Here is a 16303-nt window from a genome sequence, read left to right as displayed (position 1 = left end):
AGCCTGTAAATCACTCCCGGGTATCTGTTATTCGATATATAAACCCCCGAACCCCTCGATTTGATTCCAGCCTGTAACTCACCCCCGGGTATCTGTTGTTCTATATATAAACCCCCCGAACACCTCGATTAGATTCCAGCCTGTAACTCACTCCCGGGTATCTGTTATTCTATATATAAACCCCCCCCGAACCCCCTCGATTAGATTCCAGCCTGTAACTCACTCCCAGATATCTGTTATTCTATATATAAACCCCCCGAACACTTCGATTAGATTACAGCCTGTGACTCACTCCCGGGTATCTGTTATTCTATATATATAAACCCCCGAACCTCGCGATTAGATTCCAGTCTGTAACTCACTCCCGGGTATCTGTTATTCTATATATAAAACCCCGAACCCCTCGATTAGATTCTAGCCTGTAACTCACTCCTGGGTATCTGTTATTCTATATATAAACCCCCCGAACCCCTCGATTAGATTCTAGCCTGTAACTCACTCCCGGGTATCTGCTTTTCTAGATATAAAGCTCCGAACCCCTCGATTAGATTCCAGTCTGTAACTCACTCCCGGGTATCTGTTATTTTATATATAAATCCCCCGAACCTCTCGATTAGATTCCAGTCTGTAACTCACTCCCGGGTATCTGTTGTTCTATATATAAACCCACCGAACCCCTCGATTAGATTCTAGCCTGTAACCCACTCACGAGTATCTGTTATTCTACATATAAACTCTCCGAACCCCTCGATAAGATTTCAGCCTGTAACTCACTCCCGGGTATCTGTTGTTCTATATATAAACCCCCCGAACCCTTCGATTAGATTCTAGCCTGAAACTCACTCCCAGGTATCTGTTATTCTATATATAAACCCCCTCCGAACCCCTCGGTTAAATTCCAGCCTGTAACTCACTCCTGGGTATCTGTTATTCTATATATAAAAACCGAACCCCTCAATTAGATTCTAGCCTGTAACTCACTCCCGGGTATCTCGAATTCTTTACATAAAGCCCCCCGAACCCCTCGATTAGATCCCAGCCTGTAACTCACTCCTGGGTATCTGTTATTCTGTATATAAACCCCTGAACTCCTCGATTAGATTCCAGCCTGTAACTCACTCCCGGGTATCTGTTATTCTATATATAAACAACCGAACCCCGTGATTAGATTCCAGTCTGTAACTCACTCTGGGTATCTGTTATTCTATATATAAACCCCCCGAACACCTCGATTAGATTCCAGTCAATAACTCACTCCGGGTATCTGTTATTCTATATATAAACCACCTGAACTCCTCGATTAGATTCTAGCCTGTAACTCACTCCCGGGTATCTGTTATTCTATATATAAACCCCCGCACCCCTCGATTTGATTCCAGCCTGTAACTCACCCCCGGGTATCTGTTATTCTATATATAAACTCCCCGAACCCGTCGATTAGATTCCAACCTGTAACTCACTCCCGGGTATCTGTTGTTCTATATATAAACCCCCGAACCCCGCGATTAGATTCCAGTCTGTAACTCACTCCCGGGTATCTGTTATTCTGTACATAAACCCCCCGAACACCTCGATTAGATTCCAGCCTGCAACTCACTCCAGGGTATATGTTATTCTATATATAAACCCCCGAACCCCTCGATTAGATTCCAGCCTGTAACTCACTCCCGGGTATCTGTTATTCTGTACATAAACCCCCCGAACCCCTCGATTATATTCCAGCCTGCAACTCACTCCCCGGGTATCTGTTATTCAATATAGAAACCCCCCGAACTCCTCGATGAGATTCCAGCCTGTAACTCACTCCCCGGGTATCTGTGGTTCTGTACATAAAACCCCCGAACCCCTCGATTAGATTCCAGCCAGTACCTCACTCCCAGGTATCAGTTATTCTATATATAAACCCCCCGAACCCCTCGATTAGATTCCAGCCTGTAACTCACTCCCGGATATCTGTTATTCTATATATAAACCTCCCGAACCCCTCGATTAGATTCCAGCCTGTAAATCACTCCCGGGTATCTGTTATTCGATATATAAACCCCCGAACCCCTCGATTTGATTCCAGCCTGTAACTCACTCCCGGGTATCTGTTGTTCTATATATAAACCCCCTGTACCCCTCGATTAGATTCCAGCCTGTAACTCACTCCCGGGTATCTGTTATTCTATATATAAACCCCCGAACCCCTCGATTAGATTCCAGTCTGTAACTCACTCCCGGGTATCTGTTATTCTATATATAAACCCCCCCGAACTCCTCGATTAGATTCCAGTCTGTAACTCACTCCCGGGTATCTGTTATTCTATATATAAACCCCCGAACACTTCGATTAGATTACAGCCTGTAACTCACTCCCGGGTATCTGTTATTCTATATATAAACCCCCGAACCCCTCGATTAGATTCCAGCCTGTAACTCACTCCCGGGTATCTGTTATTCTATATATAAACCCCCCGAACCCCTCGATTAGATTCCAGCCTGTAACTCACTCCCGGGTATCTGTTGTTCTATATATAAACCCCCTGAACCCCTCGATTAGATTCTAGCCTGTAACTCACTCCCGGGTATCTGCTTTTCTAGATATAAAGCTCCGAACCCCTCGATTAGATTCCAGTCTGTAACTCACTCCCGGGTATCTGTTATTTTATATATAAATCCCCCGAACCTCTCGATTAGATTCCAGTCTGTAACTCACTCCCGGGTATCTGTTGTTCTATATATAAACCCACCGAACCCCTCGATTAGATTCTAGCCTGTAACCCACTCACGAGTATCTGTTATTCTACATATAAACTCTCCGAACCCCTCGATAAGATTTCAGCCTGTAACTCACTCCCGGGTATCTGTTGTTCTATATATAAACCCCCCGAACCCTTCGATTAGATTCTAGCCTGAAACTCACTCCCAGGTATCTGTTATTCTATATATAAACCCCCTCCGAACCCCTCGGTTAAATTCCAGCCTGTAACTCACTCCTGGGTATCTGTTATTCTATATATAAAAACCGAACCCCTCAATTAGATTCTAGCCTGTAACTCACTCCCGGGTATCTCGAATTCTTTATATAAAGCCCCCCGAACCCCTCGATTAGATCCCAGCCTGTAACTCACTCCTGGGTATCTGTTATTCTGTATATAAACCCCTGAACTCCTCGATTAGATTCCAGCCTGTAACTCACTCCCGGGTATCTGTTATTCTATATATAAACAACCGAACCCCGTGATTAGATTCCAGTCTGTAACTCACTCTGGGTATCTGTTATTCTATATATAAACCACCTGAACTCCTCGATTAGATTCTAGCCTGTAACTCACTCCCGGGTATCTGTTATTCTATATATAAACCCCCGCACCCCTCGATTTGATTCCAGCCTGTAACTCACCCCCGGGTATCTGTTATTCGATATATAAACTCCCCGAACCCGTCGATTAGATTCCAACCTGTAACTCACTCCCGGGTATCTGTTGTTCTATATATAAACCCCCGAACCCCGCGATTAGATTCCAGTCTGTAACTCACTCCCGGGTATCTGTTATTCTATATATAAACCCCCCCGAACGTCGCGATTAGATTCCAGTCTGTAACTCACTCCCGGGTATTTGTTATTCTATATATAAAACCCCGAACCCCTCGATTAGATTCCAGCCTGTAACTCACTCCTGGGTATCTGTTATTCTATATATAAACCCCCCGAACCCGTCGATTAGATTCCAGCCTGTAACTCACTCCCGGGTATCTGTTGTTCTAGATATAAACCCACCGAACTCCTCGATTAGATTCTAGTTTGTAACTCGCTCCCGGGTATCTGTTATTCTGTATATAAACTCTCCGAACCCCTCGATTAGATTCCAGCCTGTAACTCACTCCCGGGTATCTGTTGTTCTATGTATAAACCCACCGAACCCCTCGATTAGATTCTAGCCTGTAACTCACTCCCGGATATCTGTTATTCTACATATAAAACCACGAACCCCTCGATTAGATTCCAGTCTGTAATTGACTCCCGGGTACCTGTTATTCTATATATAAACCCCCGAACCCCTCGATTAGATTCCAGCCTGTAACTCACTCCCGGGTATGTTATTCTATATATAAACCCCCCCCGAACCCCTCGATTAGATTTCAGTCTGAAACTCACTCACGGGTAACTGTTATTCTATATAAAAAAAACCCGAACCCCTCGATTAGATTCTAGCCTGTAACTCACACCCGATTATCTGTTATTCTATACATAAACACCCGAACCCCTCGATTAGATTCCAGTCTGTGACTCACTCCCGGGTATCTGTTATTCTGTATATAAAACCCCCGAACCCCTCGATTAGATTCCAGCCTGTAACTCACTCCCGGGTATCTGTTATTCTATATATAAACCCCCCGAACCCCTCGATTAGATTCAAGCCTGTAACTCACTCCCGGGTATCTGTTATTCTATATATAAACCCCCCGAACTCCTCGATTAGATTCCAGCCTGTAACTCACTCCCGGATATCTGTTATTCTATATATAAACCCCCCGAACCCCTCGATTAGATTCCAGCCTGTAACTCACTCCCGGGTATCTGTTATTCTATATATAAACCCCCCGAACACCTCGATTAGATTCCAGCCTGTAACTCACTCCCAGGTATCTGTTATTCCATATATAAACCCCCCGAACCCCTCGATTAGATTCCAGCCTGTAACTCACTCCCGGGTATCTGTTGTTTTATATATAAACCCCCCGAACACCTCGATTAGATTCTAGCCTGTAACTCACTCCCGGGTATCTGTTATTTTATATATAAACCCCCCGAACTCCTCGATTAGATTCCACCCTGTTACTCACTCCCGGGTATCTGTTATTTTATATATAAACCCCCCGAACCCCTCGATTAGATTCCAGCCTGTAACTCACTCCCGGGTATCTGTTGTTTTATATATAAATCCCCCGAACCCCTCGATTAGATTCCAGTCTGTAACTCACTCCCGGGTATGTTATTCTATATCTTAACCCCCCCGAACACCTCAATTAGATTCCAGCCTGCAACTCACCCCCGGGTATCTGTTATTCTATATATAAACCCCCGAACCCCTCGATTAGATTCCAGTCTGTAACTCACTCCCGGGTATCTGTTATTCTATATATAAACCTCCCGAACCCCTCGATTAGATTCCAGTCTGTAACTCATTCCCGGGTATCTGTTATTCTATGTATAAACCCCCGAACTCCTCGATTAGATTCCAGCCTGTAACTCACTCCCGGATATCTGTTATTCTACATATAAAACCACGAACCCCTCGATTAGATTCCAGTCTGTAATTGACTCCCGGGTACCTGTTATTCTATATATAAACCCCCGAACCCCTCGATTAGATTCCAGCCTGTAACTCACTCCCGGGTATCTGTTATTCTATATATAAACCACCTGAACTCCTCAATTAGATTCTAGCCTGTAACTCACTCCCGGGTATCTGTTATTCTATATATAAACCCCCGAACCCCTCGATTTGATTCCAGCCTGTAACTCACCCCCGGGTATCTGTTGTTCTATATATAAACTCCCCGAACCCCTCGATTAGATTCTAGCCTGTAACTCACTCCCAAGTATCTGTTATTCTATATATAAACTCCCCGAACCCCTCGATTAGATTCCAGTCTGTAACTCACTCCCGGGTATCTGTTATTCTATATATAAACCCCCCGAACATCTCGATTCGATTCCAGCCTGTAACTCACTCCCGGGTATCTGTTATTTTATATATATAAACCCCCGAACCTCGCGATTAGATTCCAGTCTGTAACTCACTCCCGGGTATCTGTTATTCTATATATAAAACCCCGAACCCCTCGATTAGATTCCACCCTGTAACTCACTCCTGGGTATCTGTTATTCTATATATAAACCCCCCGAACCCCTCGATTAGATTCCAGCCTGTAACTCACTCCCGGGTATCTGTTATTCTATATATAAACCCCCCGAACCCCTCGATTAGATTCCAGCCTGTAACTCACTCCCGGGTATCTGTTGTTCTATATATAAACCCCCCGAACCCCTCAATTAGATTCCAGCCTGTAACTCACCCCCGGGTATCTGTTGTTCTATATATAAACCCCCGAACCCCTCGATTAGATTCCAGCCTGTAACTCACTCCCGGGTATCTGTTGTTCTATATATAAACCCCCCGAACCCCTCAATTAGATTCCAGCCTGTAACTCACCCCCGGGTATCTGTTGTTCTATATATAAACCCCCGAACCCCTCGATTAGATTCCAGCCTGTAACTCACTCCCGGGTATCTGTTGTTCTATATATAAACCCCCGAACCCCTCGATTAGATTCCAGCCTGTAACTCACCCCCGGGTATCTGTTGTTCTATATATAAACCCCCGAACCCCTCGATTAGATTCCAGCCTGTAACTCACTCCCGGGTATCTGTTATTCTATATATAAACCACCTAAACTCCTCAATTAGATTCCAGCCTGTAACTCACTCCCGGGTATCTGTTATTCGATATATAAACCCCCGAACCCCGCGATTAGATTCCAGCCTGTGACTCACTCCCGGGTATCTGTTATTCTATATATAAACCCCCGAACCCGTCGATTAGATTCCAGCCTGTAACTCACTCCTGGGTATCTGTTATTCTATATATAAACCCCCCGAACCCCTCGATTAGATTCCAGCCTGTAACTCACTCCCGGGTATCTGTTGTTCTATATATAAACCCCCTGTACCCCTCGATTAGATTCCAGCCTGTAACTCACTCCCGGGTATCTGTTATTGTATATATAAACCCCCCGAACATCTCGATTCGATTCCAGCCTGTAACTCACTCCCAGGTATCTGTTGTTCTATATATAAACGCCCCCAACCCCTCGATTAGATTCTAGCCTGCAACTCACTCCCGAGTATCTGTTATTCTATATAGAAACCCACCGAACCCCTCGATTAGATTCCAGCCTGTAACTCACTCCCGGGTATCTGTTGTTCCATATATAAACCCACCGAACCCCTCGATTAGATTCTCGCCTGAAACTCACTCCCGAGTATCTGTTATTCTATATATAAACTCCCCGAACCCCTCGATTAGATTCCAGCCTGTAACTCACTCCCGGGTATCTGTTATTCTATATATGAAAACCGAACCCCTCATTTAGATTCTAGCCTGTAACTCACTCCTGGATACCTGTTATTCTATATATAAACCTCCCGAACCCCTCGATTAGATTCCAGCCTGTAACTCACTCCCGGGTATCTGTTGTTCCATATATAAACCCACCGAACCCCTCGATTAGATTCTCGCCTGAAACTCACTCCCGAGTATCTGTTATTCTATATATAAACTCCCCGAACCCCTCGATTAGATTCCAGCCTGTAACTCACTCCCGGGTATCTGTTATTCTAAATATAAACCTCCCGAACCCCTCGATTAGATTCCAGCCTGTAACTCACTCCCGGGTATCTGTTATTCTATATATAAACCCCCCCTCCGAACCCCTCAATTAGATTCCAGTCTGTAACTCACTCCCGGGTAACTGTTAATCTATATAAAAAAAACCCGAACCCCTCGATTAGATTCCAGCCTGTAACTCACACCCGAGTATCTGTTATTCTATACATAAACCCCCGAACCCCTCAGTTAGATTCCAGCCTGCAACTCACTCCCAGGTATCTGTTATTTTATATATAAACCCCCCGAACTCCTCGATTAGATTCCAGCCTGTAACTCACTCCCGGGTATCTGTTATTTTATATATAAACCCCCCGAACTCCTCGATTAGATTCCACCCTGTAACTCACTCCCGGGTATCTGTTGTTTTATATATAAACCCCCCGAACCCCTCGATTAGATTCCAGCCTGTAACTCACTCCTGGGTATCTGTTATTCTACATATAAACCCCCCGAACACCTCGATTAGATTCCAGTCTGTAACTCACTCCCGGGTATCTGTTATTCTATACATAAACCCCCCGAACCCCTCGATTAGATTCCAGTCTGTACCTCACTCCCGGGTATCTGTTGTCTTATATATAAACGTCCCGAACTCCTCGATTAGATTCCAGTCTGTAACTCACTCCCGGGTATCTGTTATTCTATATATAAACCCCCCGAACCCCTCGATTAGATTCCAGCCTGTAACTCACTCCCGGGTACCTGTTATTCTATATATAAACTCCCCGAACCCCTCGATTAGATTCCAGCCTGTACCTCACTACGAGTATCTGTTATTCTATATATAAACCTCCCGAACCCCTCGGTTAGATTCCAGCCTGTAACTCACTCCCGGATATCTGTTATTCTACATATAAAACCACGAACCCCTCGATTAGATTCCAGTCTGTAATTGACTCCCGGGTACCTGTTATTCTATATCTTAACCCCCCGAACCCCTCAATTAGATTCCAGCCTGTAACTCACTCCCGGATAGCTGTTATTCTATATATAAACCCCCGAACCATTCGATTAGATTCCAGTCTGTAACTCACTTCCGGGTACCTGTTATTCTATATATAAACCCCCGAACCCCTCGATTAGATTCCAGCCTGTAACTCACTCCCGGGTACCTGTTATTCTATATATAAACCCCCCCCGAACTCCTCGATTAGATTCCAGCCTGTAACTCACTCCGGTGTATTTGTTATTCTGTATATAAACCCCCCCTAACCCCTCAGTTAGATTCCAGCCTGTAACTCACTCACGGGTATCTGTTATTCTGTATATAAACCCCCGAACCCCTCGATTAGATTCCAGTCTGTATCTCACTCCGGTGTATTTGTTATTCTATATATAAACCCCCCGAACCCCTCGATTAGATTCCAGTCTGTAACTCACTCCCGGGTACCTGTTATTCTGTATATAAACCCTCGAACCCCTTGATTAGATTCCAGCCTATAACTCACTCCCAGGTATCTGTTATTCTATATATAACCCCCCCCGAACCCCTTGGTTAGAATCCAGTCTGTAACTCACTCCCGGGTATCTGTTATTCTATTTATAAACCCCACTGAACTCCTCGATTAGATTCCAGCCTGTAACTCACTCCCGGGTATCTGTTATTGTGCATATAAACTCCCCGAACCCTTCGTTTAGATTCCAGCCTGTAACTCACTCCCAGGTATCTGTTATTGTGCATATAAACTCCCCGAACCCCTCGTTTAGATTCCAGACTGTAACTCATTCCGGGTATCTGTTATTGTGTATATAAACTCCCCGAACCCCTCGATTAGATTCCAGCCTGTAACTCACTCCCGGGTACCTGTTATTCGATATATAAACCCCCCGAGCGTCTCCATTAGATTCCAGCCTGTAACTCACTCCCAGGTATCTGTTATTGTGCTTATAAACTCCCCGAACCCCTCGATTAGATTCCAGCCTGTAACTCATTCCAGGTATCTGTTATTGTGTATATAAACTCCCCGAACCCCTCAATTAGATTCCAGCCTGTAACTCGCTCCCGGGTACCTGTTATTCTATATATAAACCCCCAGAACCCGCCAATTAGATTCTAGCCTGTAACTCACTCCCGGGTACCTGTTATTCTACATATAAACTCCCCGAACCCCTCGATTAGATTCTAGCCTGTAACTCACTCCCGGGTATCTGTTATTCTATATATAAACCCCCCCGAACCCCTCGATTAGATTCCAGCCTGTAACTCACTCCCGGGTACCTGTTATTCTACATAGAATCTCCCCGAACCCCTCGATTAGATTCCAGCCTGTAACTCACTCCCGGGTATCTGTTATTCTATATATAAACCCCCGAACCCCTCGATTAGATTCCAGCCTGTAACTCACTCCCGGGTATCTGTTATTCTATATATAAACCACCCGAACCCCTCGATTAGATTCCAGCCTGTAACTCACTCCCGGGTATCTGTTATTCTATATATAAACCCCCGAACCCCTCGATTAGATTCCAGCCTGTAACTCACTCCCGGGTATCTGTTATTCTATATATAAACCACCCGAACCCCTCGATTAGATTCCAGCCTGTAACTCACTCCCGGGTATCTGTTATTCTATATATAAACCCCCCCGAACCCCTCGATTAGATTCCAGCCTGTAACTCACTCCCGGGTACCTGTTATTCTACCTAGAATCTCCCCGAACCCCTCGATTAGATTCCAGCCTGTAACTCACTCCCGGGTACCTGTTATTCTACATAGAATCTCCCCGAACCCCTCAATTAGATTCCAGCCTGTAACTCACTCCCGGGTATCTGTTATTCTATATATAAACCACCCGAACCCCTCGATTAGATTCCAGCCTGTAACTCACTCCCAGGTATCTGTTATTGTGCTTATAAACTCCCCGAACCCCTCGATTAGATTCCAGCCTGTAACTCATTCCAGGTATCTGTTATTGTGTATATAAACTCCCCGAACCCCTCAATTAGATTCCAGCCTGTAACTCGCTCCCGGGTATCTGTTATTCTATTTATAAACCCCACTGAACTCCTCGATTAGATTCCAGCCTGTAACTCACTCCCGGGTACCTGTTATTCGATATATAAACCCCCCGAGCGTCTCCATTAGATTCCAGCCTGTAACTCACTCCCAGGTATCTGTTATTGTGCTTATAAACTCCCCGAACCCCTCGATTAGATTCCAGCCTGTAACTCATTCCAGGTATCTGTTATTGTGTATATAAACTCCCCGAACCCCTCAATTAGATTCCAGCCTGTAACTCGCTCCCGGGTACCTGTTATTCTATATATAAACCCCCAGAACCCGCCAATTAGATTCTAGCCTGTAACTCACTCCCGGGTACCTGTTATTCTACATATAAACTCCCCGAACCCCTCGATTAGATTCTAGCCTGTAACTCACTCCCGGGTATCTGTTATTCTATATATAAACCCCCCCGAACCCCTCGATTAGATTCCAGCCTGTAACTCACTCCCGGGTACCTGTTATTCTACATAGAATCTCCCCGAACCCCTCGATTAGATTCCAGCCTGTAACTCACTCCCGGGTATCTGTTATTCTATATATAAACCCCCGAACCCCTCGATTAGATTCCAGCCTGTAACTCACTCCCGGGTATCTGTTATTCTATATATAAACCACCCGAACCCCTCGATTAGATTCCAGCCTGTAACTCACTCCCGGGTATCTGTTATTCTATATATAAACCCCCGAACCCCTCGATTAGATTCCAGCCTGTAACTCACTCCCGGGTATCTGTTATTCTATATATAAACCACCCGAACCCCTCGATTAGATTCCAGCCTGTAACTCACTCCCGGGTATCTGTTATTCTATATATAAACCCCCCCGAACCCCTCGATTAGATTCCAGCCTGTAACTCACTCCCGGGTACCTGTTATTCTACCTAGAATCTCCCCGAACCCCTCGATTAGATTCCAGCCTGTAACTCACTCCCGGGTACCTGTTATTCTACATAGAATCTCCCCGAACCCCTCAATTAGATTCCAGCCTGTAACTCACTCCCGGGTATCTGTTATTCTATATATAAACCACCCGAACCCCTCGATTAGATTCCAGCCTGTAACTCACTCCCGGGTATCTGTTATTCTATATATAAACCCCCGAACCCCTCGATTAGATTCCAGCCTGTAACTCACTCCCGGGTACCTGTTATTCTACATATAAACTCCCCGAACCCCTCGATTAGATTCTAGCCTGTAACTCACTCCCGGGTATCTGTTATTCTATATATAAACCCCCCGAACCCCTCGATTAGATTCCAGCCTGTAACTCACTCCCGGGTACCTGTTATTCTATATATAAACCCCCGAACCCCTCGATTAGATTCCAGCCTGTAACTCACTCCCGGGTATCTGTTATTCTATATATAAATCCCCCGAACCCCTCGATTAGATTCCAGCCTGTACCTCACTCCGGGTATCTGTTATTCTATATATAAACCTCCCGAACCCCTCGGTTAGATTCCAGCCTGTAACTCACTCCCGGGTATCTGTTATTCTACATATAACCCCCCGAACCCCTCAATTAGATTCCAGCCTGTAACTCACTCCCGGGTATCTGTTATTCTATATATAAACCCCCGAACCATTCGATTAGATTCCAGTCTGTAACTCACTTCCGGGTACCTGTTATTCTATATATAAACCCCCCCCGAACCCCTCGATTAGATTCCAGCCTGTATCTCACTCCGGTGTATTTGTTATTCTATATATAAACCCCCCGAACCCCTCGATTAGATTCCAGCCTGTGACTCACTCCCGGGTACCTGTTATTCGATATATAAACCCCCCGAGCGTCTCAATTGGATTCCAGCCTGTAACTCACTCCCGGGTATCTGTTATTGTGCATATAAACTCCCCGAAGCCCTCGATTAGATTCCTGCCTGTAACTCACTCCCAGGTATCTGTTATTGTGCATATAAACTCCCGAACCCCTCGATTAGATTCCAGCATGTAACTCACTCCCGGGTATCTGTTATTGTGTATATAAACCCCCCGAACCCCTCGATTAGATTCCTGCCTGTAACTCACTCCCAGGTATCTGTTATTGTGCATATAAACTCACCGAACCCCTTGATTAGATTCCAGCCTGTAACTCGCTCCCGGGTACCTGTTATTCTATATACAAACCTCCCGAATCCCTCGATTAGATTCCAGCCTGTTACTCACTCCCGGATATCTGTTATTCTGTATATAAACCCCCCGAACGTCTCGATTAGATTCCAGTATAACTCACTCCCTGGTATCTGTTATTCTATATATAAACCCCCAGAACCCGCCAATTAGATTCTAGCCTGTAACTCACTCCCGGGTATCTGTTATTCTGTATATAAACCCCCCGAACCCCCGGATTGGATTCTAGCCTGTAACTCACTCCCGGGTATCTGTTATTCTGTATATAAACCCCCCGAACCCCCGGATTGGATTCTAGCAGTAGGTGCAGCCCAGGGTCGGGAGAACGCAGGAGGGTGCTGCAGGCCGCACTGTGTTGGAGAGAGCGAGGGGAGGTTTAAGCGGTAGAGAGCAGAGTTGTTTGGAGAAATGCAGGGGGAAGGACAGAAGCCAGCGATCACCAGGCTGCCAAACACCCTGACTCTCGATGGAGTAAGGTGTGTGTCGATAGTGACAAGGGACTCACCCACTCATCCTGCAGGGCCTTTAGGATCGCGGGGATGCTGGTGGCTGAGGGAGGCTTCGGCCTGATGGGGTGGCTGGCTGCAAACACAAACGACAAAGATTATCAGCGCCTGCAACAACAACAACAACAACTAGCGGCAGGTCGGGGCCAGAAAAGGAGCGGAGGTGCGGAGGCCCTGGGAGCAGCGCGAGCTGGTGCAGGAGGGCGACGGCAGCCAAGAGTGACGTCATCAAGGTCCAGCTCGGTGATTGGAGCATGGCCAGACACAGCAGGAGCGGCGAGAGACTGTGGAGGGATGTGAACGGGGCCCAGGAGAGGCGTGTGTTCAGGGCCCAGGGACCCAGGGGCAGCACGGGCCCAGCCCACACTGTGCGATATGTGTGTGCGCACTGGGCCCGTGCAGCAGAGCAGGTCTCCAGTCGTCCTGGTTAGCCCTTGCCACTGGACCAAGGCCGGGCTCTGTCAAGCCCCGTGTGGTGGCAGGTGTGCAACGTTAAATAATTCCACCCACAGGCATCTTCCACCCTTCAGGATGTAATTCGGGTCCTTCATTGAAACACCTGAAAACTCATCCTTTTTTGGCCTGGAAGCAAGTCACCCTCGTTTCGAGGGACTGCCTGCGATGATGATGCATTTATATAGCGCCTTTGATGCAGTGAAACATCCCAAGGAACTTCACAGGAGTATTATTGGATTAAAAAATTTGACACCGAACCGCACAAGTAGAAATTAGGGCAGGTGACCAAAAGCTTGGTCAAAGAGGCAGGTTTTAAGGAGCACCTTGAAGGAGGAGAGAGAGGCGGAGAGGTTTAGGGAGGGGAGTTCCAGAGCTTGGGGCCCAGGCAACAGAAGGCACGGCCACCGATGGTGGGGCGATTGCAATCAGGGATGGTCAAGAGGGCAGAATTGAGGAGCGCAGAGATCTCGGCGGGGGGGGGGGTTGTGGGGCTGGAGGAGATTACAGAGATAGGGAGGGTGCGAGGGCCATGGAGGGATTTGTAAACAAGGATGACAACTTTGAAATCGGGGCGTTGCCAAAGTAGGTCGGCCAGCACAGGAGGAGATGGGTGAGCGGGCGAGTTAGGACATGGGGCAGCCGAGTGTTGGATCACTTCAATGACAGCACCGGTGCTCTCAGTTTTTAATCTTTAAGTTGAATTCGCTCCTCTACTGACTGGCAGGTTGACCGCGTGGGACATTGCAGGCCATGACGATGCCGCTCGAAATCGCCGTACACTGTACAGTTAGTTTGGGTGTCCTTATCGAAGGAAGGATATACTTGCTTTGGAGGCGGTACAACAGAGGTCACTAGATTGATTCCTGGGATGAGAGGCCTGTCTTATGATGAGCGATTGTGTCGAATGGGCCTACACGCTCTGGAGTTTGGGAGAACGAGAGGTGATCTCACTGAAACACACAAGACTCTGACGGGGATTGACAGGGTAGGTGCTGAGAGGTTGGAGTGTCCAGAACGCAGTATCAGGATAAAGGGCCGGCCATTTGGAACTGAGATGACGAGGAATTTCTTCATGTGGAGGGTCGCGAATCTTTGGAATTCTCTGCCCCGGAGAGCTGTGGAGGCTGGGTCATTGAATATATTCAAGGCGGAGATCGATAGGTTTTTGGATATTAAGGGAATCGAGGGATTTGTGAATAGACCAGGAAAGTGCAGTGGAGGTAGAAGATTGGCTATCATCTGATGGAATGTCAGAGCAGGCTCGGGGTGGGGGCGCCTTATGCCGACACCTACTCCAAATTCTTATGTTCTGTGTGTGTGTGGGGCTCAGTCTCACACCGGGTGTGAGTTCAGGCTCACTCAGGAGTAGGCCGGGGGTGGAGCCTGGGACTTTCCTGCTCAGTGTGTGTGTGTGTGTGTGTGTGTGTGTGTGGGGGGCTCAGTCCCACACCAGGTATGAGATCAGGCTAACTCAGGAGTAGGCCGGGGGTGCAGCCTGGGACTTTCCTGCTCAGTGTGTGTGTGTGTGTGTGTGTGTGTGTGTGTGTGGGGGGCTCAGTCCCACACCGGGTGTGAGATCAGGCTAACTCAGGAGTAGGCCGGAGGTGCAGCCTGGCCCATTCCTGCTCAGTGTGTGTGTGTGTGGGTGGGATGAGGCTAACTCAGGAGTAGGCCAGGGCTGGAGCCTGGGGCTTTCCTGGCGGAGTGACGCAGACACGGTCGGTCAGTCTGTCCGCCGACCTTTGATGTCGATGAGCTGGTCCTCGGACAAGGGCTGCCCGTTGATTGGATCCGTCCCATTCTCCGCAATGTACTTCTCAATTAGGCGCCGCTCGAAGACGTGATTGGAGACGGGCGAGACGCAGGGGTGCTCCGGAACCTCGTTCGAAACTGAGGGCAGAGAGGAAAATATACAACACATCAATATTTACAGAATTGAATTTATGTTAAAACTTGGTTAGACCACACTGGGAGTTACTGTGTACAGTTCTGGTCTCCATATCACACTGGGAGTTACTGTGTACAGTTCTGGTCTCCATATCACACTGGGAGTTACTGTGTACAGTTCTGGTCTCCATATCACACTGGGAGTTACTGTGTACAGTTCTAGTCTCTATATCACACTGGGAGTTACTGTGTACAGTTCTGGTCTCCATATCACACTGGGAGTTACTGTGTACAGTTCTGGTCTCCATATCACACTGGGAGTTACTGTGTACAGTTCTGGTCTCCATATCACACTGGGAGTTACTGTGTACAGTTCTGGTCTTCACATCACACTGGGAGTTACTGTGTACAGTTCTGGTCTCCATATCACACTGGGAGTTACTGTGTACAGTTCTGGTCTTCACATCACACTGGGAGTTACTGTGTACAGTTCTGGTCTCCATATCACACTGGGAGTTACTGTGTACAGTTCTGGTCTCCATATCACACTGGGAGTTACTGTGTACAGTTCTGGTCTCCATATCACACTGGGAGTTACTGTGTACAGTTCTGGTCTCCATATCACACTGGGAGTTACTGTGTACAGTTCTGGTCTCCATATCACACTGGGAGTTACTGTGTACAGTTCTGGTCTCCATATCACACTGGGAGTTACTGTGTACAGTTCTGGTCTCCATATCACACTGGGAGTTACTGTGTACAGTTCTGGTCTCCATATCACACTGGGAGTTACTGTGTACAGTTCTGGTCTCCATATCACACAGAGAGTTACTGTGTACAGTTCTGGTCTCCATATCACACTGGGAGTTACTGTGTACAGTT

The 16303-nt window shown here is 46.8% G+C and overlaps 1 protein-coding gene across 1 annotated transcript in view; it reads right to left on the bottom strand.

The window, feature by feature from the left end:
• prpf19 (pre-mRNA processing factor 19) overlaps window positions 1-15424 on the bottom strand; it is a gene marked incomplete at both ends in the record, with an annotated part of 63677 nt that extends 48253 nt beyond the window's left edge. The window contains 2 exons of the mRNA XM_070870448.1: window positions 13078-13154; window positions 15275-15424. Of these exons, the coding sequence (XP_070726549.1) occupies window positions 13078-13154; window positions 15275-15424 (227 nt within the window). The remainder of the gene's footprint in view (window positions 1-13077; window positions 13155-15274) is intronic.
• Window positions 15425-16303: the final 879 nt, after the last annotated feature.

This window comes from Pristiophorus japonicus, unplaced genomic scaffold, assembly GCF_044704955.1.
Source record: "Pristiophorus japonicus isolate sPriJap1 unplaced genomic scaffold, sPriJap1.hap1 HAP1_SCAFFOLD_1408, whole genome shotgun sequence".
Lineage (NCBI taxonomy): Eukaryota > Metazoa > Chordata > Chondrichthyes > Pristiophoridae > Pristiophorus > Pristiophorus japonicus.
The sequence above is the reverse complement of the archived record's forward strand: the minus strand, read 5'-3'. Positions and strand labels throughout refer to the sequence as shown.